This window comes from Haemaphysalis longicornis, unplaced genomic scaffold (genome assembly GCF_048455015.1).
Source record: "Haemaphysalis longicornis isolate Haplotype H1 unplaced genomic scaffold, Haemaphysalis longicornis Haplotype H1 scaffold_10, whole genome shotgun sequence".
Taxonomy (NCBI): domain Eukaryota; kingdom Metazoa; phylum Arthropoda; class Arachnida; order Ixodida; family Ixodidae; genus Haemaphysalis; species Haemaphysalis longicornis.
The window spans coordinates 152,240,477-152,265,285 of NW_027526204.1; the positions used below are offsets into that span (position 1 = coordinate 152,240,477).

Genomic DNA, 24,809 nt, shown 5'->3' on the forward strand with positions numbered 1-24,809 from the left:
ACTTTCGTGGCGATAGTGTGTACGGTTGCGTCGTTTATCATATATATAGCGCTTGGCCTTACTGCTGCGCGGTGCACATATATGACGTTATGCGATCAGCTTTGCGCGGCTATTGTTGCGGCTTGAAACCATCGGTTATTTCGCAGGTGCTGGGTGAGAGGCGCTATCCGAAACTTCCGAGCGTTCAGACGCCGTGATTCACGCATTCTCCACCACTCCAAGGCGATAACAATCCCGCCTGCACAAGAAGCCTCGCTCGCGTCCTTACGCTTATCGCGTCGAGTGCCCTAGTGCATCAATTCGCACGTAGTGCTCCGCGTCGCACATCCCACTCGAAACCGCTCAACGAGGAGCAACAAAGTACGTGCTAGCGCTCGAAGTGCACCGAGCAAGACATTTCGGTCAGAAGGGTCTTGAAATCGCTGTTGCGAAAACAGGGCCTATACAAACGCGATTATTCTGCGTGGGATGGTGTCTGGTACGGCAGCATGAACAGTGCCCATGCTTCGAGTTTCAGAAATTGGCGAGGGCCAGTTTTACCGACCATTTTGCGCAAGAATTCGGTCGTAAATAACCCGTTAATTCCTGCATACGTCATAAACTTCGCCATTCGAGGCTTTACGCTGAACAAAACAAAATAAAACTCTTTTTTGCGTGCTTTGACAGAACATCGAGCAACAATTTTCAACATTTATTAAAGTACAACCCATTTGCTTGTTCATTAATTTTTTGCCCATTCTTTAAATTGCAACACTGGCGGGATTTTTCATTGGACACAAAGTTTCGCTTATCAGCCTGCTGCGGCATGTTGTTTAGCCGGCGCCAGCCGTAATATATATTTGTAGCTGGCCTGGATATTCTTCCTAAACTTGAAACTGAAGACATCGAAAGTCAGGTTCCGGTATCTAATAAGAGGTATTCGATTGTATTCGAAATCCCGAATGTTCGCACAGGTCAATTTAATCTGTTCTTTCTTCAAGTTTTTCTATCCGGTGTCTGAGATGTATTGGTTGCGGGATTTGAGTTCCTTAGCGTCACGCATTGTACTCAAAACCAAAGCTGGAGCCTGATCAGTTGAGCAAATTCTACTGAAGGAAACACAAGAAGTTTAAAATAATTGTGTTCAGACTTCATATTTCAGTCTTTACCATCGAAGACTATGTTGCTAACTGCGCATGTAATTTTACAACCGCGGGTTCACAAGCCAATCAAGCCACTTCGCTCTTCTGTTTTGACAACTATCATTTTCTGTGACTTTTTTAAAGTACCGGCCTTCTCACTGTCGGTGAAATGGTACGGATTCGCTCGCCAGTCCCACTGGCACTGCCCACTCTTTGTGCACGGTGACAGAGGCAGAAGAATTATGGGAATGCGCTGCGGCACAACTGATTATTGCAGCATTCTAAAGTTATGGATAGATTTACTTGTATTGAACACGTTGGTTTTGCTGGACATCTTGTAGAAAATGACCGCTCTGTACCACTGTTGCACTCTTGTGTGCAGCATGTCAAAAATAACTTGGAAACCTCCAAGACCACGACAGGCCGTTCCGTTCAACTTGCGTCGGAACCGGTAAACTTTATAGAAAAGATATAACAAAAACGGGACTCCGAAAGTTTTTTTAGAACGTTGAGAGATATCTAGAAGCAAAATGCAGTTGCACGAAAGGTGGTTTGCGTTATCATCGATGGCCCCTTTTATTACGGCCACACTTGGCGCTTTTGCTGCACTATGAAGCTGTTGTGGGCGTTAATTTCGGTTAATCAGTTTATTTCTAATTGTCCAGCTGCTAGCGGCCATAACAGCAGGCCGTGATCGACTCGGTCCTCTGCCTCCGTAATATCCGTCATGTGACTAGCTCCCAATAGGTGCAAGCGGGAATGCGCGACCCGTGTTTGTAGGCCGCGAGTCGTACGACTCGATATTTTCTCAAAAGACCGCGGATTAAACGTGTGTGTTATTGTTAGCTCGCAAGACCACGTGATAGCTGTTGGCGTACGTGATTGTGCTAAAATGGATGTGCACTAGCAGCGCGTGTGTTGAAAATTCTTTCCGGAGTGTGTTGTAGCGTGAAGAGCTGTAAGCGAAGCAAGGTCTGCCGGTGAGGAAAACGAGAGGCAGCAGTGCCGGAGCACAGCCGTTAATTCGGTCTGGGATTCCCCGAAGCATGCAAGCCCGAGGCTCAATCAAGGGCGTCCGCCGTCTGGCTGAGATGGGCGCGGGAAACTCAAACGGAGCGGCCGTTACCGCCGGGATCAGCTCGGTTCCGATCGACGATGAAGCGGCTGTCATAAGGAGGGTCGTGGGTGGGTGGAACCCTTTACAGGAAGAAAAGGCACCTGCCTCCCGGGACCGCACGTGCGTGTGCGTAGTGAATATGGTGGCGCCATCTCACGAAGGCCGCCGAGCGTAGCGCTGCGCACGTGCCTTGTGGCTCCGTTGCTTATCGTGTTGCCGTTGTATTTATTCGGATAATAATGTTGTGTTTATTCAGATAGACTTCAATGTTCCAATAACAATCATAAAAAATCTGCGGGAAAAGCTAGCGTGAATCGAAGGGAGTTTGTTCAGCAGCCCGGGAGCGTTACTGAGGTGGTTCAAGGAGATGCTGTTTGCGTTTTGAGGTTGTAGGTGTGATTGGGCAACTTATCAAAATGTTTTAATATCTGCATAGGCATGCCTGCCTTTGTGACCACCTTTTGTAAGAATCAATAAACTTTCAAACTTTTCAAACAGGGTTCCAGTAACAGTGAGGTCCACTTACACATGATATAAGCTGAGTGGAAATTCGGGATGCCTTAAAGGGAAGCTGAAGCGCTTTCCAAAAAAATTGAGTTAGATTAACAGTTATATAGTTTCTTGCGCGCTGATTCCGAATATCACATTGAAATTTATCGTATATGAGTCCGAGTGGCATTTATCTTGCAAAAACGCGGCCCCGTTTGAAAGACGCGCGCTTTTCGTCTTTTGACGCCCCTGATTGGTTGCGCCCGTCATGACGTCAAAGGAGGACACCCTTCAGCCGCGCGGGTTGTCGGGAGCATTGCGAACGATCGCACGGTTGCCTTTGCGGCAATTAAACTTGCAGTTTAATTTTCGCACATGCCTGGAAGTTTGTTTTATAATTTCCCGTGCTGTTGGTTCAATTATCTTGGAGCTTAAATTTGCTTTACACGACAGAGAACCCCAAAGCAGTGACTGTGACGTCGACTAGTGGGTTCCATCAAAGTATTTTTGAATTAGGCAACCAGCATAGGGGGATTTTATACCTTATGTTAAGGTACTGCCTTAACTGTTTCTTATTATACACAAAACCATTTATGCCGAAGATTAATGGACGTTTTATAAATAATCTACCAGCGAAAAGCACGTACGTGCACTGCGCGAAAAAATAGCGTTCATGCGCTGTAAACGTATATGCGAGACACATCTTGCCGGTACACGCATAAACCAACAAGCAGACTCTGCTTCCGCATTTACTTTGTTCGTTGTCGCCCACCCCAGCCCCGTTACTCATCCCCGTACACAGACCCACACGCGCGCGCCATTTCGGCAGCGGCACTACGGCGCCTCCGCGATTGCTAGCTGCAATTCGATGAGTGGCGTCTTACTGCTTCACATGCATTTATTCTGAAAACACTGCAGCATACCAGTGCCTGCTCAGCATTATTGGCTGTAGTAGGGCTTGATTTTTGCTTGTGCATTGCGCATTCTGCTACAATATTACGGCCACCTCGTTATAGTTAACAGACCAGTCGGACAAGGCAGTTACGTTGTAGTTACGTTACTTTAGGTAACAATCAACGAAGGTTTGTGATAATGAATCGTTGGCCTGTTTCAGCATTTCTAGATTTAACCATTTACCGCGCTAGTCGGATAGAGGCCGTATATTTACTCTTCGCTCCTAATTTTTTTTAGTATTATCATTATATATATCACCGACTATCACTGGAGCACACTTGAGGTTCAGTGACAACAAGTGCTTGCCAGGTTATAATATGCAGCCAGACGGAATCTTGGGCAAAATATTAGGTCGACAGTCAACACAAATTATGGCACGGTGGTGGTTTGGAGTGGTGTTTTTTTTAAATTCAAGACAAACATCACCTTATCGTGGCATGTATACTTGCAAAATAAGTAATCTGGTTGTCTTGGTTCTTTTACTTTGTAGGAATACTGTTTACCTCTTAGCCGGGACAGAACTTCTATCAGGATTGGCCCCTTGTTTTAGTTTCGCCAAAAAATTGTTTTTTTTAGCACTGTCCTGAGCCCATAGGGAAAGAAAACCGACGCGTTTAACGAAACAAGTATTTCCTGAACAAATGTGACTTGGTTTCTGTAATGGAACGAAACATCCCCGGCCAAAGTACAGCAGTATTCCACATCCTTCCTAAATCTAGAATCTAATGTGAACATGCACGTCCGTCGCATCAAAAAAAAAAAAAAAAACAAAAAAAACGCATTGGAGCGGTTTACAAAGTATTCAACGTAGTGTAGTATATTTTCTGTCATCAAGCACAGCCACCTCGGCTGTCGCTTCCGTATGTTATCAAGCATCCCGGCGTGCCATTATTCTGCTTAGGAATACGGCATGATAACGTATGCCTCGTTTGGCGTTCGTGCATACTTTTTGAACACGAAAATTGTACAAATGAGTGCTATCAACCACAACAACAGGTATCATTCACAAGGAAACACGGCGAAAAGAGCATGGCCGAGGCGGCCGATCCGGCCGGAAGTCCAGGTGTGACGTTTTTCAGCCGGTTTTCGCCCGCGCTCTTCGGTCTTCCGGCATCGCGCGGCGAGATGGGGGCGGAGCATCGGGCCACTTTTGTTTGCTCATTGCGCCGCTTCTATTGCATGTATTGCGAAAATATTTCGTACATATGAACTATTCAATGTGTACTTGCTGCTAGTGAACTTTTCTTTTAATTCTAAAACCGCTTCACCTTCCCTTTAATTACATGTCGAATAAATTCGAAATTGTGCTACAGGTTGGTTTTACTTGCTTTGGAGAAAAGATGCCTTACCTTTGAGATTCCACAATGCGGAGATTATAACTACCAGGTAGTCACAAGTCTTGGACACATCTTCTTTAGGCTGGCTACTTATGGCCCTACTTCTGCAAGCAACATTTGCAAGGGGGGCCCTTTAAGTAACACTCACTGTCAGACTTCTGCAAAGGCATGTTCCTTTCAAGCTTTTTTTGATGTCAAAAGCCTGGAAAATGGCTTCTTGCGTAGATAAGGAGTGGGCAACCTGCAGCCTGTGGGGGAGTATTATGCGGCCCCTGGCATGACGTCAGAACCCCCCTCCCCTTGTCACTTCCTATCTGTAGGCTGACATGGCAGTTTTGACCTCAGATGGAGTTAGACACGAACAAAGAAAGATCGCTTCCAGTTGGTGTGGTCTATTTTTCTCCATGTCGGCATTATGCAACTCGGCCCTCTGCCTCGAAAGGTTGCCGACCCCTGGCATAAAAGATGTTATTTTTCATACAATGCCTTGGGATTTCCTTCGCTTGCACAGGGGAGCACTCTTTTCTTGAATGTAGAGGGATCATGCACTAACTTCACTTCCTTTCTTCCAGATTGATTCCGTAAGCATGAATCCTTGCATGCCTTCTCTGAACTCGTGCATGGTCTGTCTGCATGTGTTAGCTTATGTCAACTTATTGGTTATTATCAGAATCGGAAACTGATGGAATGCCATACCTTCCAACTTACCTTCCTTAGCTGCATGTGTGGCTTGAAAGCATATTGTCACCTGGCAGTAATTTGGGTGTTGCATTGGTATAGCTTTCTAGATTTACCATGAGGTGGCAGCAGAAAGTAAACAGGGTGGTTACTCAGTCTTTTTTCTCTTTGAAGACAGGACGTGGGGCCATATTTTTCTTTTTCGTACTTTGTATCAGCAGATACCGTCAGGTTAAATGCTGATTCCAGCAAAGGGTCCCGTGTGGGAAAACGAATGCATGCAGAGGTCGTGTTGACGTGGTCTTGGTCGCACTGTTGAAACGGTGGTCCGTCCTCCCTGTTGCAGATCTCCGACATCACATTCACCCAGAACAACGAGAGCCTAACAGCCAAGGAGGCCCTCCTTCGCTGGGCTCAGCGAACTACAGACCGGTACCCAGGCGTCAAGGTGCGGGACTTCACCACTAGTTGGCGCGATGGACTGGCCTTCAACGCGATCCTCAACCGAAACAGGCAAGTCTTGTGTCACACCAGGCTCCCTACTGCCACAACTGGCGCAGCGTGGTTGTCCACTGGCATGTGCTGGGTCTCGGGTTGTGACAACGTGAACATTTAATGGCGTTGTTTGGGCAGGATATATGGCAGTGTCCTGTACCGTTCAAAGCGCATCAGGCTAGCGGAGGGTGTTTTAATAGTGCCGTCCATTTGGGAAAGGGGTTGTTCCCTCCCAACTTGTGGCTTTGTACGATCTTGTGCAGACCTGACCTCGTGGATTTCCGCTCGTGCCGGACACGGACGGTCCGCGAGAACCTGGAAGTGGCCTTCTCGGTGGCTGAGCGGGAGCTCGGCGTCACCAGGCTACTGGACCCCGAAGGTGAGGAGGGCGCTCGCCCGGTGGGGTGGGAGGATTGAACTCGCGCACCCTCAACTCTTCAACACTGCTTGTACTGTACTGTTCAGAAGTTTTCATCTGGCCAATTCACGACAGCGATGATTGCAGTGGTGATGATAATGACATGGGGCTTTCACTAACATAAGCTATCATTGTGATGACAACAGTATGGGGTGACATATGACATACACCATGGCCGATTGTTGTGAGGGCAGAGGACAAGGATGGGAGAGCAGACAGAAGAATTCATTTTTAATGCTGACCATGATGCTTGGAGTCGGGGGCAGGCCTCACGTCCTATGGGCTTGAAACGCAGATGTGGACACGCCCCAGCCGGACGAGAAGTCGCTTATCACGTACATCTCGTCGCTGTACGACGTGTTCCCCGAGCCGGCGAGCCGGCACCCGTACGCGGAGGACGAGAAGCTGCGCAAGGCGGACGAGTACCGGGAGCTCTCGAGCAGCCTGCACTCGTGGCTGCGGCACAGCACGGCCAGCCTGCAGAGCCGCAGCTTCCCGCCGACCCTGAGCGAGGTGCGCGAGCTGCAGACGGAGAACGCACGCTTCCGCCAGGAGGAGGTTCCGCCGCGGCTGCAGGAGAAGCAGCGCATTGCCAAGCTGTGGCGCGACGAGGTGCACTCGCTGGTGCGCGAGCAGCGGCTGCACGTGGACGCCGAGCTGGTGCCCGACAGCCTGGAGGCCGCCTGGCAGCGCATGCTGGCCGCCCACGCTGACCGCGAGCGCGCCCTGCGCGACGAGGTGGCACGCCTCGAGAAGCTGCAGAGGCTCGCCGAGAAGGTGCGTGGCAGCCTTTAGAAGAGCAGTTCCTAGCAGCCTATGGGCCAGTAGTGCCTCGGTACAGTGCCGTACTTGGCAAAGTTCAGCGATAGCTGCCTTGGAAGCGGAAGAGGACTGCCACCTTTTATTTCGCACACTTTGGTGTTGCCAGCTGTTGTGGCAGAGAGGGCTGTATTTGTAATGTGCACATAGCTCACAAAAATTTGCCCAAGTAGCAGCAGGTGCCCACAAAGCGGGTTGGCCGAGACTTGATAAAAACAGCCTGTAAGTATGTATTTTTAGTCAATGATAGCTGAATTTGATGCTGAAATTTGCAGCACTTTTCTCTGGAAATCCCTTGTACACTCTCTTGCCTGTTCGGGGTGATGAAGGGTACCCAGCCGTCATGATATTGAATGAGCCGAAGTGAAAGGCCCACTTTCACATCGGGGAAGCTGGCAAGCTCATTTGAGCAACAAGGGCTGGAGGAGCTGGAGGGTTGCTGAGAGTCGACTGTGTCCGCTCGCATCCTGTGTCATTTCTATTTTGGGTGGTTAGCCAGGGTGAGTTTCACTGAGAGCAGAGCCTGGTGCTCACGATGGTGCGTAGCGTGGTGCCCCCGCCTGATTCCCTGGGTGCCGCCGCAGGTGCACCGCGAGGCCAAGAACTGCGATGGGCGCCTGGACGACGTGGAGCGGCGCATCTCCGAGGAGGAGCCTCGGCTCGGGCGGCTGCACCCGGCGGACGCCAAGCGCATCTGCGACCAGGTGGAGCGCGACCTGCGCCACCTCGAGGACACCCTCAAGGCCCTCTTCCGGGACGTCCAGCTGCTCTTCGACGGACGCTACCACCGGGCCTCCGAGCTGCACAAGCTGTGAGCAGGCCCGTTCCCTCGTGCGGGGGGTTCGCAATGGAACCTCAAGGGCTGTTTGTCCTGGGGCCCTAAAATGCTATGATAGGCGGCTTTGCCACAAGTCTCGCATGTGCACATACAGAGACTTGCTTGCATGGCATACACTCCTTGTGTTGACAGCTTGCTGCGTTAAAGCTGTGCACACACACAAAAAAAAAATTGTACAGTATATACCAGTGAACCATTGAGCATGTGAGGAAATAGATTTTACAGTATGCGACACATCAGCATTCACACAACCAACTCCCACTCGTTAGGTTCCTATAGCTTTCACCAGACCATGAGGAGTTTAACTGGGCTAAGTTTAATTCAGATGAACAAAGAGTCACGAAGCCTCTTCATGAGCGTAGCAGTAACTTCTTCAGGCAATGGTACTGACTGTGTATGCAGGAACAAACTGGCTATAGTAAAGGATTCTGTTGCCAAGTTAAAATTCAGGTATAATATGGGAGGCACCTGTATGTGGTAGGAACTGTGCACATTGCGCTTTTTTTTTTTTTTTTTTTTTTATGGAGCAACAATCTAAATTTAATAGTTCTGCAGAGATGACAAGGTGCACCAGTTTTTGCTTTCCAGGAAAGAGGCAGTCATTGTGGGGTCAACTGTGGCACTCTCAAGGCAGTGTTAAGACAAGGTGTCAGTCTATGGTCTGCAATACATCAGTTATCGGAAATATGTTGATTTTATTTGTGTGCACCGTGCAGTATTTGCTGTTTGTACAACACTTGGCTGCAGTACGTGGCACACAGTAGTATTTATGTTTGGGCTGTTCAATTTCAAGTTTGACTTAAATTTGCAATTCTGCTCTTGTTAAGGGAGGTGTTGTTCAGCGAGGGTCGACAAGACAGGGTGCTGATGTGGGGGGCTCTCTCCCCACCTGGGCAGGGTGCAGAAGCTGCACCAGCGCTGGTCGGACCTGCGGCTGGCATACCAGCAGCGGCTGCTGTCTCCGCTGTCGAGCAAGCAGTACAAGCTGGAGGAGCGCAAGGTGACCAAGCAGCGCCAGGTGATCTCGGAGAGCCGCCTGGTGGAGACCCACGAGTACCTCAAGTTCCTCCAGAGCTGCCTCGACTGGGTCAACGAGAAGCTGCGCCAGCTGGACGCGGTCGACTGGGGCTGCGAGCCGGCCGGCGTGCAGTCGGCGCTCGACCGGCACCAGGCCGACCACCGGCTCATCGACCAGTTCCAGAAGAACGTGGACCTGTGCATCTCGCGCCAGACACACTTTGAGGAGGGCAGCGAGGAGCGGTCGCAGTACCAGCAGCAGCTGTCGCAGCTGGAGCGCGGCTACTCGGAGCTGCTGGTGCTGTCCAACAAGCGGCTGAGCGACCTGGACGCCCTGCTGGAGTTTGCCCAGTCGGCGGCGGCCGAGCTGCGCTGGCTGCAGGAGCGGCAGACGCCCGAGGTGATGCGCGACTGGGCCAGCCCGACGCTGAACCTGGTCGAGCTGGAGCAGCACCAGGCGACGCTCACCGCCGAGGTGGAGGCCCGCGAGTCGGCCTTCAACTCCACCCTGGACCAGGGCTCGTCGCTGGTGCGCCAGCAGCACCCCGCGGCGCGTGCCATCGAGGCGCAGCTAAGCGCGCTGCAGGCGCAGTGGGCCTGGCTGCTCGAGCTGCTGCGAGCCCTCGAGGCACACCTGCGGCACGCCGCACACTACCACCAGGTGAGCAGGGCCGCTGCGCACTTGCTACGTTGTCCAGACCGTGCAGAGATTGGATAGTGCGCCTAACCATCATTTGGCTTTGGCCGTGTGGGTTGGGAGCTGCTCATGAGCTTCTGCAGGATTTATGCTATGAAAGAACGGTACCTCGTATCAGGATGGAAAGTAGAGCGCACACATCAGACAAATGTGGATTCAGCCTGAAAGCCTGTTTTCATGCACATTGCACGTCATCCTTCTGTTATCTTGAATGAGCAGTCAGGTGATTATGAAAATGCTGTCCGAGATTAAAAAAAGCTCAAAAGCTGGGCGCAAACATGTGGTCTTAAGGGGAGACGCGGGTCTTGGAATCCCGAAATTTGGCCAAAAAATCGATTTTTAGAAATCGCCATTTTCGGAAAGTAGAGCTATTTTTCTACCGGTTAGCAAAATATCCAGACCCAGGAGTACGTATTTGAGCCATAATATCAATTTATAGCACCGACGCCCGCTAAAATCAGCCAAGATTCGACGCGAAAATAGCATTTTTTCGACGACTCGCCCCTCGGGTTCTACATGCGCCACGGCATCCATCTTGGTCTCATTCGAAAGCGCGTCTTTTCGTTTTCAATTCCCCGCCAGAACCACTCCGTTTCGTCCGTTGGTTGCGAGTAAAACCGGGGTAGAAAAGAGACGGATCGCGCCGCCTAATTGGTTACTGACTGCACGTGGCCGCAGGGCGCAACCTCATTGGCTGGGCGCCGTGGGTCGTCTGCTCGGCACTCTCATCACAGGGCAACGGCTCATGTATTCGTCAATGCGAGGACCGGCAAAAGCCCCGCACGGCGTAAAAATAAAGTAAAGATGTCTATCGATAACCGAAAGGAAGAACAGGCATTATTAAAAGCGCCTGAAATACGATTTTCTGCTCCTGTGACGACGACTTATCGCGAGAACGGCGCCGAGACGGAGGTAGGCTTAGCGCCCGTGCGGGCTGCTGAGACGATAGCGTAGCGATATGATTACGCCTGCGGGGGCACTAAGGTGCGTCTATCTTTCGATCAGCAGCAAATAGAAAGAAAAGAAATGATAAAGTGGAGGATGCCGCATGCCGACGTCGCAAGGGAAGTGTGTTCATTCCGTTATCAACGATGCTGCGGCGGTTCGGCCCGCACTCCAGCGCGCGCTTCCTCGTCGGCAGGTTACCATATAGATGAGCGATTTGAGAATTATAAATGTTCGCACTGTGCACAATGTGCGTTGGTGACGTGATATACGAGTAGATTAAACCGAAAACGTGGTTATCCCACCTAGCCAAGCGCATGCACGTTACAGAACAGTGGCGGGCATTCCGTTACCAGCCCCTTCGCTGCAACTCACTTCACGCGATGCAAATCCGATTTGATTGCTACAAATGAAGCAGTAACATAACAAAATAGCGTTTACAACTGTGGTGCACGCTCGGCACCTCAGCCCTAGTCGCCAAAGAGAGACGGCGCGATGCCAACAGCATAAAAATTGAAGCAACGTTCTGGCTTTGCTTTTGTTCAGTTTTTCTGCCAGGTGCCATCTGTAGACAGAGGATTTCATAATTTTCCCACCAACTGATTTCAGCAAACTTGGTATGCTCGTGTTGAGCGAAACGCGAGCTACATTCTAGAACCTTTCTTTTTTTCATATGCTCAATAGATAAAACTGTCACTTGTAGTAAAACTTCAACTGCGATTTTCTCAGCTTCCCTTTTTTTGCATATGTGCCTAGCCTTACAGGGGTTTTGAGGTAGTTTTTTTCAAAGGATTTCTACAAGTGTTATACCGTTGAATTCGGGATAAAATGAACTGCATGCTGAAGCTATTTTAATTGGCTCATTTTGCCTCAAATAAATGTTATGAGTAATAATTAGAGGTCATTAAGTTTTCAGAAAACTGTACTTGGCATAATTAGATTAATTCTATCCAATCATCTATCTTTACAGGAATATAAATAGCTTCAGCATGCATGGCAGGTCTTAAGCTACACATCCATACCATTTATTTTAAAAAAAATTGAATAAAAAGTTCCTTAAAGGCCCGTAAGAAATTACTTAATTAGGCTCCAGTGTTTTCTTTATACCTCAGAAAATAATTCTACCACTTGAAAACTAATTACATATTTGAAATGAGGAAGACAAAACACATATGCACAGTGATTTTCATTATCACAGACCAATTAATAAAAAAGTTCATTTCAAGACCCACGTCTTCCCTTAAATTGTATTGCTTCTTGTTAGACTTTTCATTGCGCTCTCAATTACTGTTCTCAAAGTTGTGGTCTCTCTCTCTCTCTCTTTTTCTCTGCGTTTTTTTTTTCATGGGGATAATGAAAAGAGGTTGAAAGGAGGGAAGGGAAAAGAAAGCATATAAGAGAAAGAGGGTCAGCTGTGCAAATGACAGGTAGTGAGGGAAGCGATTAGTCCTGGTCACTTCTACCGCTGATGTTTTCGGGGCGCACTCTTCACTGTATTGTTCAGAAGCCTTCTGTTTGAGCTTTTCATCACATCGCACCTTGCTCGTCACCTTCTTAACTGAGCGTGCCATCTAGCTGTCCATGTACCTTGCAACTCTCCTTACAGCACAGCTCAGTACTTGTTTGCCTTGCGCTTAGCACTTTTTTGTGTCTCAAGCAGCAGTAGCTGGACTTCATACTGCACACCTCATCAGCCTCCTCATCACTCTCTTCATTGCATTTGTTTCCTCAGACACCTTACTGAAGTTTTTGCCGCATTCTGGACAGCTAGGAAAGTGCACAGCTGCCAGCGCATGCTATGTTCCAAATCACTTTATCCTCAGCAATTGATCTGCTCTGTTGTTTCAGTGGATACATGTACACACGTGCACACACTCTGTGCTTTACCCTTTCCCTATATGGTCAAGGTACACCAATTTTTCTTCACAAAGAGAAAGATTGGACACATTTGGCTGTCTCAGTTTCACCTACCTGGTAATCAGCTACACAAAACTGACTTCCAAGTGAACCTGTGTACTAAATTTTTTAAGTGCGGTGTGAGGAAATTGTTTTTTGGTAATGCATTTTCACTGCGTCTTTATTGCAACTTCTGGGAACGCTTGCAAGATATTGGTCTAAGTTAACAGAGAATGAAAAACTGTCGCTTCTTGCTCGTCTGCTTTGGTTGGTCTGTGCCTCATTGTAGAAGCAGGGGAAAACTATTGGTGTGCGCCATTTCGACTCGTGCCCCGCACTGACGAACTGACGCCCTTCCCCGTGTGTGTGGCACAGTTCTTCAAGGAGGCCCGCGAGTGCGAGCAGTGGCTGCAGCGCGGGGAGGAGCGGCTGAACACGACCTTCAGCCGGCCCAGCTTCTCGCTGGAGGAGGGCGAGCGGCTGCTGCAGCAGATGCAGGAGCTGCGCGAGGACCTGGCGCGCTACGCGGGCGTGGTCAACGCGCTGCTCGAGCGCTCCCGACAGGTGCTGCCCCTCAAGCAGCGCCGGGCACCCCTGCCCCGGCCCCTGCGCGTCACCGCAGTCTGCAGCTACAGCCAGCTGAACGTGAGCACCGCTTGTTTTTGACGCAGAGGGGGTTAAGCTAAGGGTCTCTTCTGTGTTGTTTATTCAATCGCGGATTAATTTTATGCTGTCACTTCATTTGGTCAAAATTTCTTGGTCCCATTAGCAGTTCCCCACTTTGTCAGACCAAAGTGTGCCCCCCCCACATAGGCCATATTAAGGGGACACGCGGGTCGAAAAAACGCGATTTTTCCGAAATATACCGATTTTTTGTTTTCCCTTGCATTAGCATCTTTGACTATCCTTCTTTCATGGGTAAAAAAATGAAAACGAAATACGAACGAGAACTTAGTGAAAAATGTGTCTGAATGACTTGCGGTGACCCAAGAAATCGCGCAATCAAGCCAAATTTCGGCCAGGTTTGAGAATTTATTCCGCACGGCAGCGTGGCTCGCCGCCATTTTGGTCACTTGAGAGAGGTAGATCAAGCCTTCTTCTCTCGATTGAGCCGCTCGCCAGCTTCGTATCTCCGCGTAAAAAAAATAAAAAAAAAATGTTTCTTCCCGCTTGTTTTGCGAGCTCCCACTGGGCATTTAAATCACGTGACGCGAAAGCGGGACCGCCATTGGCTCTTGCCGCTTGTGAGCCGCCATCGCCCGCATCGTTCCGTTCGCTACTTCGCGCTATCTTTTCTATTTCCTTATCGTGTGTTTTTAATCGTGAACGGTGAGGAGAAGCGTGACTTTTGTCGCCGGAAGCAGCGTACTTCATGCCGGTACAAAGGAAAGCGCAAGCGGCGCAGCGTTGTGACGACCACGGCCAATGCCGGCACGACCGGCACCGTGAGGCCTAACGGCGCCGGGCCTTCAAGCGTTGCAAGCGCGGCTCTACCAGGCGGGGCTGATTTTATCAGCGAAGATATCGACTTTATAAGCGCATCGGAGAAGAAGTCGGCAGCCTTCCAAGGTGAGGAGACAGCCAGCCACGGGAGCGGTGCAGTTATCTGTGGAGTCGGCGCTCTGACTGACCTTGAGTGCCGCCGTGTGCGCGACGTGCGGGAAGTGCGAACTCGTCGTAGTCGAGGTTGCGAACAAGCGGAAGGGCCTCGCATCGGTACTGGAACTGAAGTGCAAAAACGAGAAGTGCCCTGCGGGAGTGGCTTCGGGAGTGATTTCTTCTGTTTACTCGTCGCAGCGCGCTGCCGCCGTCGGTCGCGGAGGCCGCAAACCGGAACTCTGCAGTTCCGGTTTGCGGCCTCCCCGTGATAGTTTCGCCGTCAATGTGAAAGCGGTACTCGCTGCACGCGCGGTTGGCATCGGACATGATCAGCTATGCAGGTTTTGTGCCATTCTTGGTCTACCAAAACCACAGCATCAAAAGACGTTCTACAACACTGCCCAAGAAAGTTCATGTTGCGGCCACAAAAGGCGTCTCTGACAACCTTGCTGAAGCAAGGCAAGTAACTGCGTTGCAAGCTGGTCAGACTGACCTCAGTGTGATTTTTGATGGTACTTGGCAGAAGCAAAGACACGAGACACAACAGCACTGCCATTTCTCTTGACACTGGTCTCTGCCTGGATTTTGAGGTGCTGTCAAACTACTTGTACTTGTAGCCGCCACCAAAAGCTTGATGAGCAAGAGGAGGAAGTGTGGCAAGCCTTTCATGCCTCTTGTGTGTGAAAAAAATGTTGACTGCTCATCCCATGCCATGGAGACTGAAGCAGCACTGCGCATCTGGCACAGGACGCTATCGTACAACTTGCAGTTCACTGTAGTGGAGACTGCCACTGCCCTCACAGGGTTGTGGTTCAACAGAGGCCACACTAGCTTTGAGCAAGTTCTCCAAGAACTGGGAATCTTCCCTTCAGAAGAACTGGTCAGACTAAGCAATGCAAGTGACCAGCGGAGGGTCAGGCAGATGTGTGCAAAGCTGACTGCTAAGGCTAGCCCCCATTGCCGCAGCCTGGTGAAACGGTCCCACACCAAGGACTACCCCAGCAAAAACCGTGAGGGTGCAACTTATGCAGCAGGAGCATTCTAGTTTTAGTACCTCAATGTGGACATTTCAGACTGTATCCCCACCAAATTTCATGTTGTTCGAGCAAGAATTTCTGAATCTGCCAAAGAAATAAACTTTCAATTGCGTTTTTCTCAGCTTGTTGTTTTTGTCCGTTTTCTGAGTTTGTGCACACTTATTTTCCCAGTTAAAGTTGTCGTATCAGGATGAAATTTTGCACAAATGTTCATTATAACACGTAGAGTGCACAAATCTTGTTCATTATGCAATTTGTGTCCTTAGATATTTCTGGCGGTCATAAAACAAAAATATACAGAACAAAAAAAGGCACACTACCAGTCATTTTTTTTTCGTGGTGAGGAAAATGATGATGAGGCTTTTTTAGGTAGATTTGTGCACTCTGCAGTTCATAAGGAACCACCTAGGCTATTTTAAAAGTTTCAGAAAAAATTTTTACTATAAAAAAAAGTGTGCACAAAAAAGCCATTTTTCTGAAAGTCATGCTGTGTAACATTTTATCCGGAGCAGCTATTCAAATTCTGATTACATATATGACCAGAGGAGCTCAATCTCTACAAGCTGTGAAAATTTCGGCCTCCTAACTTCATTATTAAAAAAAAAGTTGTTTGGAGGAGCACGTCCCCTTAATGGGGCGATTGCATTGTTAGCTTCCTGTTTTGTGTTGCGCTAAATTTTACGATGAACATCTTCAGAATGAGCTAGTCCAGCTTATTGTGTGTGTATGACACTAGCTTTAACCCCTTTGAGGTTCTGGGGATTTTTCATTTCGTTCTACTGCAATTTTCTGGAAAAGAGCAATGCCCGCACACTTTCGCAACTTCCTCTAGTTTCAGGGTTGACCGCAATTTGTAAAGAATTAGTGGGGTGGGTATTAAAATCTTGAATGCGGCTTGTCACTCACACTGTCAAGGCTGGTCATATTGCTAGTGAAGGGATTGCCGGTCTGCTAATAAAAGCTTAATCGGTCGGGTCATCAGTCAGGTTGATACACTAGGAACTTGCAACATTCATTGTATTTACTGGAGTATGAGAACCATGCTGTTCTCTTAGGGTTGCTTTCTTTTCTTTTTATAGCCACGTAGTTGCAGGAAGGCCGAAACTGAGCTTAAATTTGGATCTCTTCTCAATGAAACATATGCAGTTAGAAATCAAACAGAGGGTGCACGAGAGCACTGTGTGATTGTTTATGGGCTGTCAAGGTCAATGAAGGGGGCTCTGGCAAGTCTTTTGTAAGTGCTGAGTGGCTGCAGAGAACAGATTGCAATTCTAAGCACTGTTGTCATTGTAACAAGCAAACACTGATGCAAACAAGAATCCAAGAAGTGACTGGGAAAAGAAACTTCACATCAGATACCTGCTGCCGGGCAGAGTCTCTCCCAGCAACTTATGCTTACCCTTCTCTCTGCGGTGCCTGTGGAATTTATTGTTTGTCCCGGAATTTCGCGCTCCATGTATGTTGTACATGCGGGACAACAGATGCAGTGGTGGAGTGGCAACCCAGCTGACGTGGCCTGTTTCCTCTGCGCAGATGACCGTGACACGTGGTGAGCAGTGCTGGCTGCACGACAACTCTCAGAGGGACCGCTGGAAGGTGAGAGGCCGGCCTGGCACGGCAGCCACGCTCTCGGCCCCTGCTAAGACTGCATGGAGCCCTTCCGTTTGAATTCGCTGCCTCGGGAAGGGAAAAATATGGGTTGCTTGGCGGTTCACATCATTTGTTAACATATTTAGCTTGCGTGCACAGTTGTGTTTGTCGCAGAATGCTCGCTTTCACACAGGACTTCTTGTTGCCTCGTTAATTACTTGAGCATCTGTGAAGCTAACGACCCTTGTCTCGAATACAAGATCTGCATGACCCTTTTGGAGCCATGGAGCCACTTTTGGGAGCCACTTGTTGTGGCCACCACAGTGCATAAGGGTTGGGAATAACTGGTGCCAGCCACCAAGGATCGTTTTGCTTCGTAGCCGACTCCTCGTGTGACAAGTTCGGTAGCCTCCCACTGGCTGAGCCGATTTTCAGGCAGTCGTCTGCATATGATCGTACTCTCTGCCGGCAAGCTTTCACAATTCCCTCGCTCGGAGGGCAGGTCCATCCTGAGCTGACCATTGGCTCCTGTGCCGTTGCAGGTGGCCAACTCCAAGGGGCACGAGGGCCAGGTGCCAGGCGTCTGCTTCACGATCCCACCCCCGAACCCCGAGGCCATTGAGCTGGCCGAGAGGTGAGTGGCACGCCCTCTTTGCCCTCCTTGCGGTGCTCTCAAGCGTGTCGTCCTTTGCCTGACGCGTGCAGCCTGAAGCGCAAGTACGACCTGGTGGTGAAGCTGTGGACCAAGAAGCAGCACAAGCTGCGGCTCAACATGATCTTCGCCACCATCAAGATTGTCAAGGCCTGGGACCTCAAGACAGTACGTGACCATACCTTGACGTCCGTAACCTTCCGTCTAGTGAAGGTGCCGCTGCCCAAAGCATTGCCCCCATTGTGACCGTGGCTTGCTTTGCCTAAAGCTCCCGCCCTGGTGAGATTTTTGTACCCTAGTGGTGAGGCGGGCTTTTCAAAGCCCACCAATTGATATGTGACCTTGTGGCATTGCTGCATTGCTAGCAAGCTGCAACTTCTTTCGGCAATAGTAAGCATGCAATCCAGCTGCTCGTTTACTGCAGTTGTGGTCATTGTAAGAAGCATGCATATGACTTTTCAGTTCCAACTTCCCAAAATTTGTTGGAAGAAATTAAGGCAAAGAGGGCTTTCAAATAATCTTGTTAGAATAAAGGTACCATTATAAAAATTCAAATCAATGAATGAGATGGCTTTTCATTATGGTTGAGACAGTTGTCTCAACCTACAAGATGACGGGCTGTAGTCTTAGCCATCATCTAACTGAGGTTGAGGTGAACGTGCAGGGTTTCATAAACACCTTATAAAGTTTCAAAGCCCACATCACGTATGCTGCATAGACTGTGTGCAAGAACATGTCGCTGTCAACATGAAGATGGGGCCAAGTTGCCAGAGAGTGCTGCGTGTATACAGCCACTTATCTTGGCACAGGCTGAGGCTGCCTAAAATGACTTGGCTTGAGCTGTCTTCTGTTGCGGCTTGCCCAGTTCCGAGCCATGGAGCCGAGCCAGCGGGAGTCCATCATTCGAGCGCTGAACGAGGACGCTGAGAAGCTGCTGGCCGAAGGTGATCCGACCGACCCCGACATGCGACGGCTGCGGGAGGAAATTCGACTCTGCAACAAGCTCTTCGAGGACCTTCTGGCCAAACTCCGCGAAGAGGAAGGTGAGCACGCCATCTCGCTTGCACATCAGACTGACTCCGCTGTTCTGAACTGATTGACATAAAGAGAAGCATGAATGTAAAGAGAACATCCTTTTTTAGTAGCTTACAGTGCACCTTCTATCTGTCGCAACTGTGTGATGCAAAGTTGCATCTTTCCAGTGCCAAATTTGGCGACAGTGGTCCATTTGTGCAGCAGAAATGTTGCTTTGATGTGCTACATGCGCTGCCAGCTCAGTGCACCGGTTTCCAGCCTTTTGACCGTAGGGCCATTAGTTGATGGTTGCCCTAGGGTGGAGCATAGTGGCTGGGTAGGTGAGAACTGGTGCTGGCGAATGACAGACTGGACCCCCCTAGCGGTGTTGCGACTTTGTTGCATCCTACACTAGTGACCAACCCAACATATTGACTGAAGTTGAGGCAAAAGTTTAGAACAGTAGGCACATGCATGTGTAATGTACACTTTATTGCCTCATGCAACTCTGTTCTGCAACGGGTTGCATCATAGCAGCTGTTGAATGTGCTGGGGCCACAGTTATTCAAGGCCCTGCGCATCACAATAAAACCTGGAGAAATTTGTGGGCAGTTCAGTGAGAGGCACCCTGTGAATTGCACTCATAGGAGGGAAAACCAAGCTCTTTGCATGTTGTTGGATAACATGGGCAAGCCTTTGTGTGCATGCCATGGATGTTACCATTTGGCCGGGAGTATGGTGAAGGGATCAACTGGGAAATCAAGGGGAATGAAATTGGCACCTTTAATTGTGTAGAAGGTAAAAATCGTCTACATTTTATAGTTTAGTGTACCACTTTTAAATTTGGAGGCTAGAAAAGATGTACCACGTTCATGGGGTTGACTTGGATAGCGACTGATTTGATCTTGCAGTTTGTTAATGGTGCTTGCCAGAAAAGGCTCGTTTGTGTACTACCCCTTGTTAATTAAGCCGTATGGCCGTCGTTTGTGTTCCCCGTGCAGCCGAGAAGTCGCCCGAGAGCCCAAGTCGGCGCTTTGCCGACCTGTCGGCTCGACTGGAGAAGTTGTTGCAAGAGAAAGAGCGCACACTGAACTCGCGGGTGCAGGCGCCCATTCCGCGAGATGTGGACAGCCTCGACGCCCTTGTGGTGCAACACAAGGTGCGTTCTTTGTGCCTCGCCCGCCCACTTCCGATCCCACCGCGTCTTGCCCAGCATGGTGGTTGTTCTGCCTTTCCTGAGCATTGCGCTCGCACTGACCCAGTCTCCAACCATGCACAACCCACTGCCCGGTGGGAATTTTGAGGGCATGAATCTCCAGTTCAATTTCAGCAGTTGAGGTTCTTACGGCAGACCAGCAGCAGACTTATGAACGATGCTTGTGTGCTGATGTGCTGATGTTGGGCAGCCTAAATAAACATTCGAATTGTGTACGATGTTGTTGAAACATGCAGCAACTGTGTACAGTTGCTAGGGGGACAGTGCAGGGTATTGGAGGTGCAAACTGTAGGTTACGTATGCAATCTTGAGGAAGGTGGAGGCAAAGATGAGGTGCACCATAAGGGTTGACTGAAAATTGTTAGCATAGGAAAAGTGAATGCATCGTGCTTCAGTTTCAGTTTATTATTCCGGAGGTGTTCAAAGCCACTTGATAATGTTTGGGGGACACCAGGAGAGGATAATTTTTTAAGCAGACGGTTGGGAGATATCTGGTCGAAGGCCCTTGTAAAATCCAGGAATACAGCGTCTATTTGGGCGTGATTGTTCGTGTGTAGGAGTAGGTCGTGTGTAGATTCTGCCAATTGAGTTTTGCAAGTCAGAAATTTACAAAAACTGTGTTGCAAAGGGTGAAATAAAAAAAAAAAAGATTTTGGGTTAGCCATTATGTTTGATGCTAAGACATGCTATATAGAACACTAATTAAAGTGATTGGGTGCTAGTTGATGGAACCCAAAGTGGCATGGGCGAGTTTTAGTACAGATGTGTTGAGCAGTACAGATATTCTGGCTTTGCAAGTGTGCTGACATGGCCTTTCACGAACCCTGTAGGTTCTTGATTCACAGGGGAAGGAGGAGGATGACAAACACGAAGCATAGCTTCTCACAGTGATGTGGTAAAGTGGCTGGGGAATAAGATATGACATTCATAGCTTATGAACCGTGTCCCTTGAATGGTGGCTACTGAAAATTACAAATGGACGTTTTTCGTCTTTGTCAACACAAACAGTTCATCGCCTACTCAGCTCTGCTATTGACAATGATAGTGCCGTGTTGCAGGAATGGTTTTAATTCAACATTTGATCCTAACGCAATTTTGAGCTTGTGTCCTCTAGAAAAGTGTCGCCAAGGGGCCCAGTTTCCAAGGGCCCTGGTGGGATGACGGACGACCTCCTCGCCTGTGCGCGCTGTGCAGGAGTTTGAGGAGGGCCTGCAGGAGCTGGAGCCGCAGGTGGCGGAGATGCGGGTGGCCTTCAAGCAGATGGCCAAGAAGACGCCCACGACGCAGGACCGGCACGACGGGGTGGTGCGCCTGTGGGACCGGGTGTGGAACCTGTCCCACCTGTACGTGGAGCGGCTCAAGGCGGTGGAGATCGCCAACCACGGCCTCTCGGAGGCCACCACCTTTGTCTCCTCGGTGGAGGAGCAGCTGGCCGCGCAGGGCCCCCTGCCAGAGGAGCAGGGGGCGCTGCGGCAGGCCCACGAGGACCTGGTGGCCCTGCAGCTGGAGCTGCAGCAGCAGCAGCCCCGGCTGGACCAGCTGGCCGAGGACGTGGCCAGCGTGCGCAAGGTGACCGAGCGCTCGCGCCCCAGCGCCTACTCGCACCCGGACGTCCGCAAGCTGGAGGACGACCTCCGCAAGGTGGTGCGCCGGTGGGACAACGCGGCCAACCAGCTGGCCGAGCGGTGAGCGGGAGGGGCAACCTTTCTTACCTCCCCGAAAAAGTCCTAGCATCCTAAGCGGGGTAAAGGCCGTGGAGTAAGCACCACGCTTGATGTAAGGTGTGGGTGGCGGGTATGTTTCTCTTTTCTTTTTTCTTTCTTTATTTTTCTTTTTTGGGTAAGCAAGTGGGGTTGCGATGCTGTTACTCCAAAAGTATGTGTTTTCAACATTTCGTTTCTCTTCCCATGCATGTTGAGGCCTTTTGGCACGGAGTTAGATGCACAAAGATTGCTGGCAGTATAATTTCTCAATTAGGTCGTGCCATTTGGGCATTCTTTTCTAGATGGCCGTGAGGGTTAATAGTGGACACGTCTAAATGGTGCCCGTTCAAATCCCCCTTTCTAGAAGCTTGCTTCCGTGCAGACTTGGTGGTGGATGGACACTTATTTGGTAGTAATTGACCCATGTTGCTATCTTATTGCACTCTTTTAGGGGAACTGGCAAATTGCAGGGGCTGCTGCTGTTGTTGAGGGAGCAGTTTTAACGCTTGGCTCGTGCTTGGAGTGCTACATGTTTCGTGCTTGTGCTTACAAACTATTGCTTGCAGATGGGTGTGTTCATTTTGTCTAGTGCAGTGAATGCCGGCTGTTGTGAGAGCATACAAATTTCTGAGTAGGAACCCTTTTTGGCCTGTAGAGAACATGCGAAACGAATGGTACTTGAAGACACCAGGGGTAATCTCTACAGGTGTCGCATGACAGTGTGCACAGGGACACTAAAGCTAACATGCAGTGTTCGTTACAACCGTGTGTTCTCTACGTGCTCAGCTTTACACTGTGTATAAGCAAAACCTTCCACTGAAGAATGGGGCGTTTGGCCACCTTGGCTAATGTGGGAGGACAGCACTGCACGTTTAACCATAGCCTGTTGATTTAATGGAACAAAAGGTCACCAGAGGACACATTGGCTTAGATTCTGGGAAGCGTTCTCCTTTCGTTGCCATGGGCGTAAGGAAACAGCGTGTGTGGTGTGTGCAGGCTGCGCAGTTGCGAGGCCGCATCAGAGCTGCTGCGTGCCTATCGGAACAAGATGGACGAGGAGCGCCAGTGGGCCAGCCAGGCGACGATCCGCGTGAACGCCGTGAAGACTGCCCGCCCCTCGGTGGACCACCAGCAGGCCCTGGTAAGAGGTGGCCGCACACACGGTCGGGGTTGGGGTGTTTGTGGCACCACGCTTGCTGTCTCCTCGAGAGGACGGTGACGGGGGAAGGGGTTGTGTGTTGAGTGGTGGGTCATCACGGTGTCTGTGGTGTGTGTGTTGGCTCAGGACCTGTACAATGAGGTCAGTGGCAGGCGACCACGCATTGAGGAGGTGAACGTGCTGGGAGGAAGGTTCGTCCGAGAGGCCCAGGTTGGTGGCTTTCCTCCGCATGCAGAGCAGCCACCCGGGGACCACGCCACGGGGCCCCGTTGTCGTCTCCTCCTCGTTTTTTTTTCTCTCTCCTTTTTAGACTCTGTTGCCCACACCACCCTTCCTCCCCGCAGCAGCGCGGGCCGGTGGCGGTGCATGGCGCGGTGCGCAGCTTGCCCGCGGGGCTGCTTGCGGCTCCTCCTCCCCCCACTGCGTGCACTCCTTGTGTGTCCTCCTCTTGGCTTGAGTGTGCCGCTTGCTTTGTACAGCAGGAAGGGCCCGCCGGCGGAGCGCCTCCGCCTCCTCGATGTGTCCCCTCTGTTTGCTCTGGCCAAAGCGTAAGGCCCTCCCCCCAAGAGGACGCCGTGGCCCGTCGTCTGCATCGTGTGCCTAGAGTAGGACGGCTTTGGCTCTTGCCGCCTTGCGCCCCGCCTCCCTGCGTCGAGCGCCCGAAGACCTTGCACGGCCCTTGCCCCCCCTACACCTGGCTTGCCCAACCAAAACAAAAAGCGGCCCCTCCTGGTTAGCCTAAACGGATGTCTTCTCCCCCGGACCCCGTGGTGTGGCCTCGCTGGTGCCCCGCTGCCGCCGACGCTGCGACGACCTTCGCCCTGTGTGTGTGTGTGTGGCAGATCTTCGACCTGCGGCTGCGGCGATTCGCCGAGGGCCTCGAGCAAGACCACCCGAGCCTGGACGGCAGCCTCGGCCAGCGGCAGCGCCTGCAGGCGACGCCCCAGGGCAGGGGCGTGGCCGGGGAACTGGACGCCCTCAACGCCCGCTACCTGGCACTGGCCGAGGATCTGGCTAAGGCACTTGACCGGCAGGTGAGGAGTCCCCCCGTTCGAGAGTCGCTCAGCTCTTCTGTCCTGTCCTGTGGCCCCCTCCTCCCCCGCCGAAACCAACAGAACCTTGGTACCGCAGTTGAGGTTGAAAGAAAGGGGGCACTACGAATGCAGCCTGTGTGCTGCTGCAGGGGAAAGGGGGACAGGGAGGGGAGGAAAATGCACTAGCACCAGGTCAAGTGGCAGGCAGTAGTCGCAGAGTGCTGCTCATATGAACGTATATGCGAGTTGTCATGCCTGTGGGCACCGTAGAGCGCGCACGCACCCGTGAAGACTTGGGACGTTCATTGATTGAGAAAAGCCTTGCAAAGGCTGCCACAGTGGCTCAGCTTTGGGCTCGGCTGAGCGAACTGGAATCGCTGAAAGAGTGCCTTGCTTCCAATGTACTTGGCGAGGCTCGCATGTGGCAGCAGCAGCTGATTCAGTGCTGCACATGCCCGTGCTACTGTTTTTCCGTGACATTTTCTTCCCAACATGGAACAAAAAAATTTAGGGCAATTACTGTAGTAATCGGAGTGAGCTAGGATTTATAGACATTGCCATGTGTTCTGATTCAGTACTGTTGACCCCTTTTGAGACCCTGGAAGTAATGTGCTCACCTGAAAAAGCTTTTTTTTTTGATGTTTTGTCGGTTGTTTAAACTAATTCTGACGAGTGCTAGCTGTTGCACTGTGACCGTGAGCATTTGAAGATCTTCTTGAATTAAATTTCATAACGAGGCTGTTGTTTGCCTGCTTGCCTAAGTAAGGTGCTTGGCAGGGTTTGGAACCACAAAGGTGGTCATCTAGTGCCTCTGTGATTGACACTGTGTAGTGGCTTCCTACAATTGGTACCGCCACAGAAACATGGGAGCGTTTTTCAGGCAAAGCTTTACAGCTTCGAATTACAACCAATTTCAAAAGGTTTTGATATAGCAAGTGCCCGCCAAATATAATTTTCAGCCTGCAGGTGGCATTTGTTAAGGCA

The 24,809-nt window shown here is 50.3% G+C and overlaps 2 protein-coding genes across 11 annotated transcripts in view; one reads left to right on the forward strand and one right to left on the reverse strand.

Annotated features, from left to right (window-relative positions):
* Window positions 1–24,809, reverse strand: part of Nd-13b (NADH dehydrogenase (ubiquinone) subunit ND-13B) — a 383,813-nt gene that overhangs the window by 116,950 nt on the left and 242,054 nt on the right. The window lies entirely within an intron of this gene.
* The window catches only part of Shot (dystonin-like protein short stop), a 200,005-nt gene that overhangs the window by 106,445 nt on the left and 68,751 nt on the right, over window positions 1–24,809 (forward strand). For 8 of the 10 annotated variants that reach the window (XM_077691304.1, XM_077691303.1, XM_077691298.1 and 5 more), the window contains 15 exons: window positions 6,043–6,209; window positions 6,455–6,570; window positions 6,905–7,386; window positions 8,013–8,239; window positions 9,164–9,944; window positions 13,197–13,466; window positions 16,991–17,053; window positions 17,590–17,681; window positions 17,753–17,867; window positions 18,565–18,742; window positions 19,715–19,872; window positions 21,124–21,614; window positions 22,629–22,773; window positions 22,918–23,001; window positions 23,634–23,825. In XM_077691304.1, the coding sequence (XP_077547430.1) occupies window positions 6,043–6,209; window positions 6,455–6,570; window positions 6,905–7,386; window positions 8,013–8,239; window positions 9,164–9,944; window positions 13,197–13,466; window positions 16,991–17,053; window positions 17,590–17,681; window positions 17,753–17,867; window positions 18,565–18,742; window positions 19,715–19,872; window positions 21,124–21,614; window positions 22,629–22,773; window positions 22,918–23,001; window positions 23,634–23,825 (3,561 nt within the window). The remainder of the gene's footprint in view (window positions 1–6,042; window positions 6,210–6,454; window positions 6,571–6,904; window positions 7,387–8,012; window positions 8,240–9,163; window positions 9,945–13,196; window positions 13,467–16,990; window positions 17,054–17,589; window positions 17,682–17,752; window positions 17,868–18,564; window positions 18,743–19,714; window positions 19,873–21,123; window positions 21,615–22,628; window positions 22,774–22,917; window positions 23,002–23,633; window positions 23,826–24,809) is intronic. The other 2 variants (XM_077691306.1, XM_077691307.1) reach the window with 2 other exon arrangements.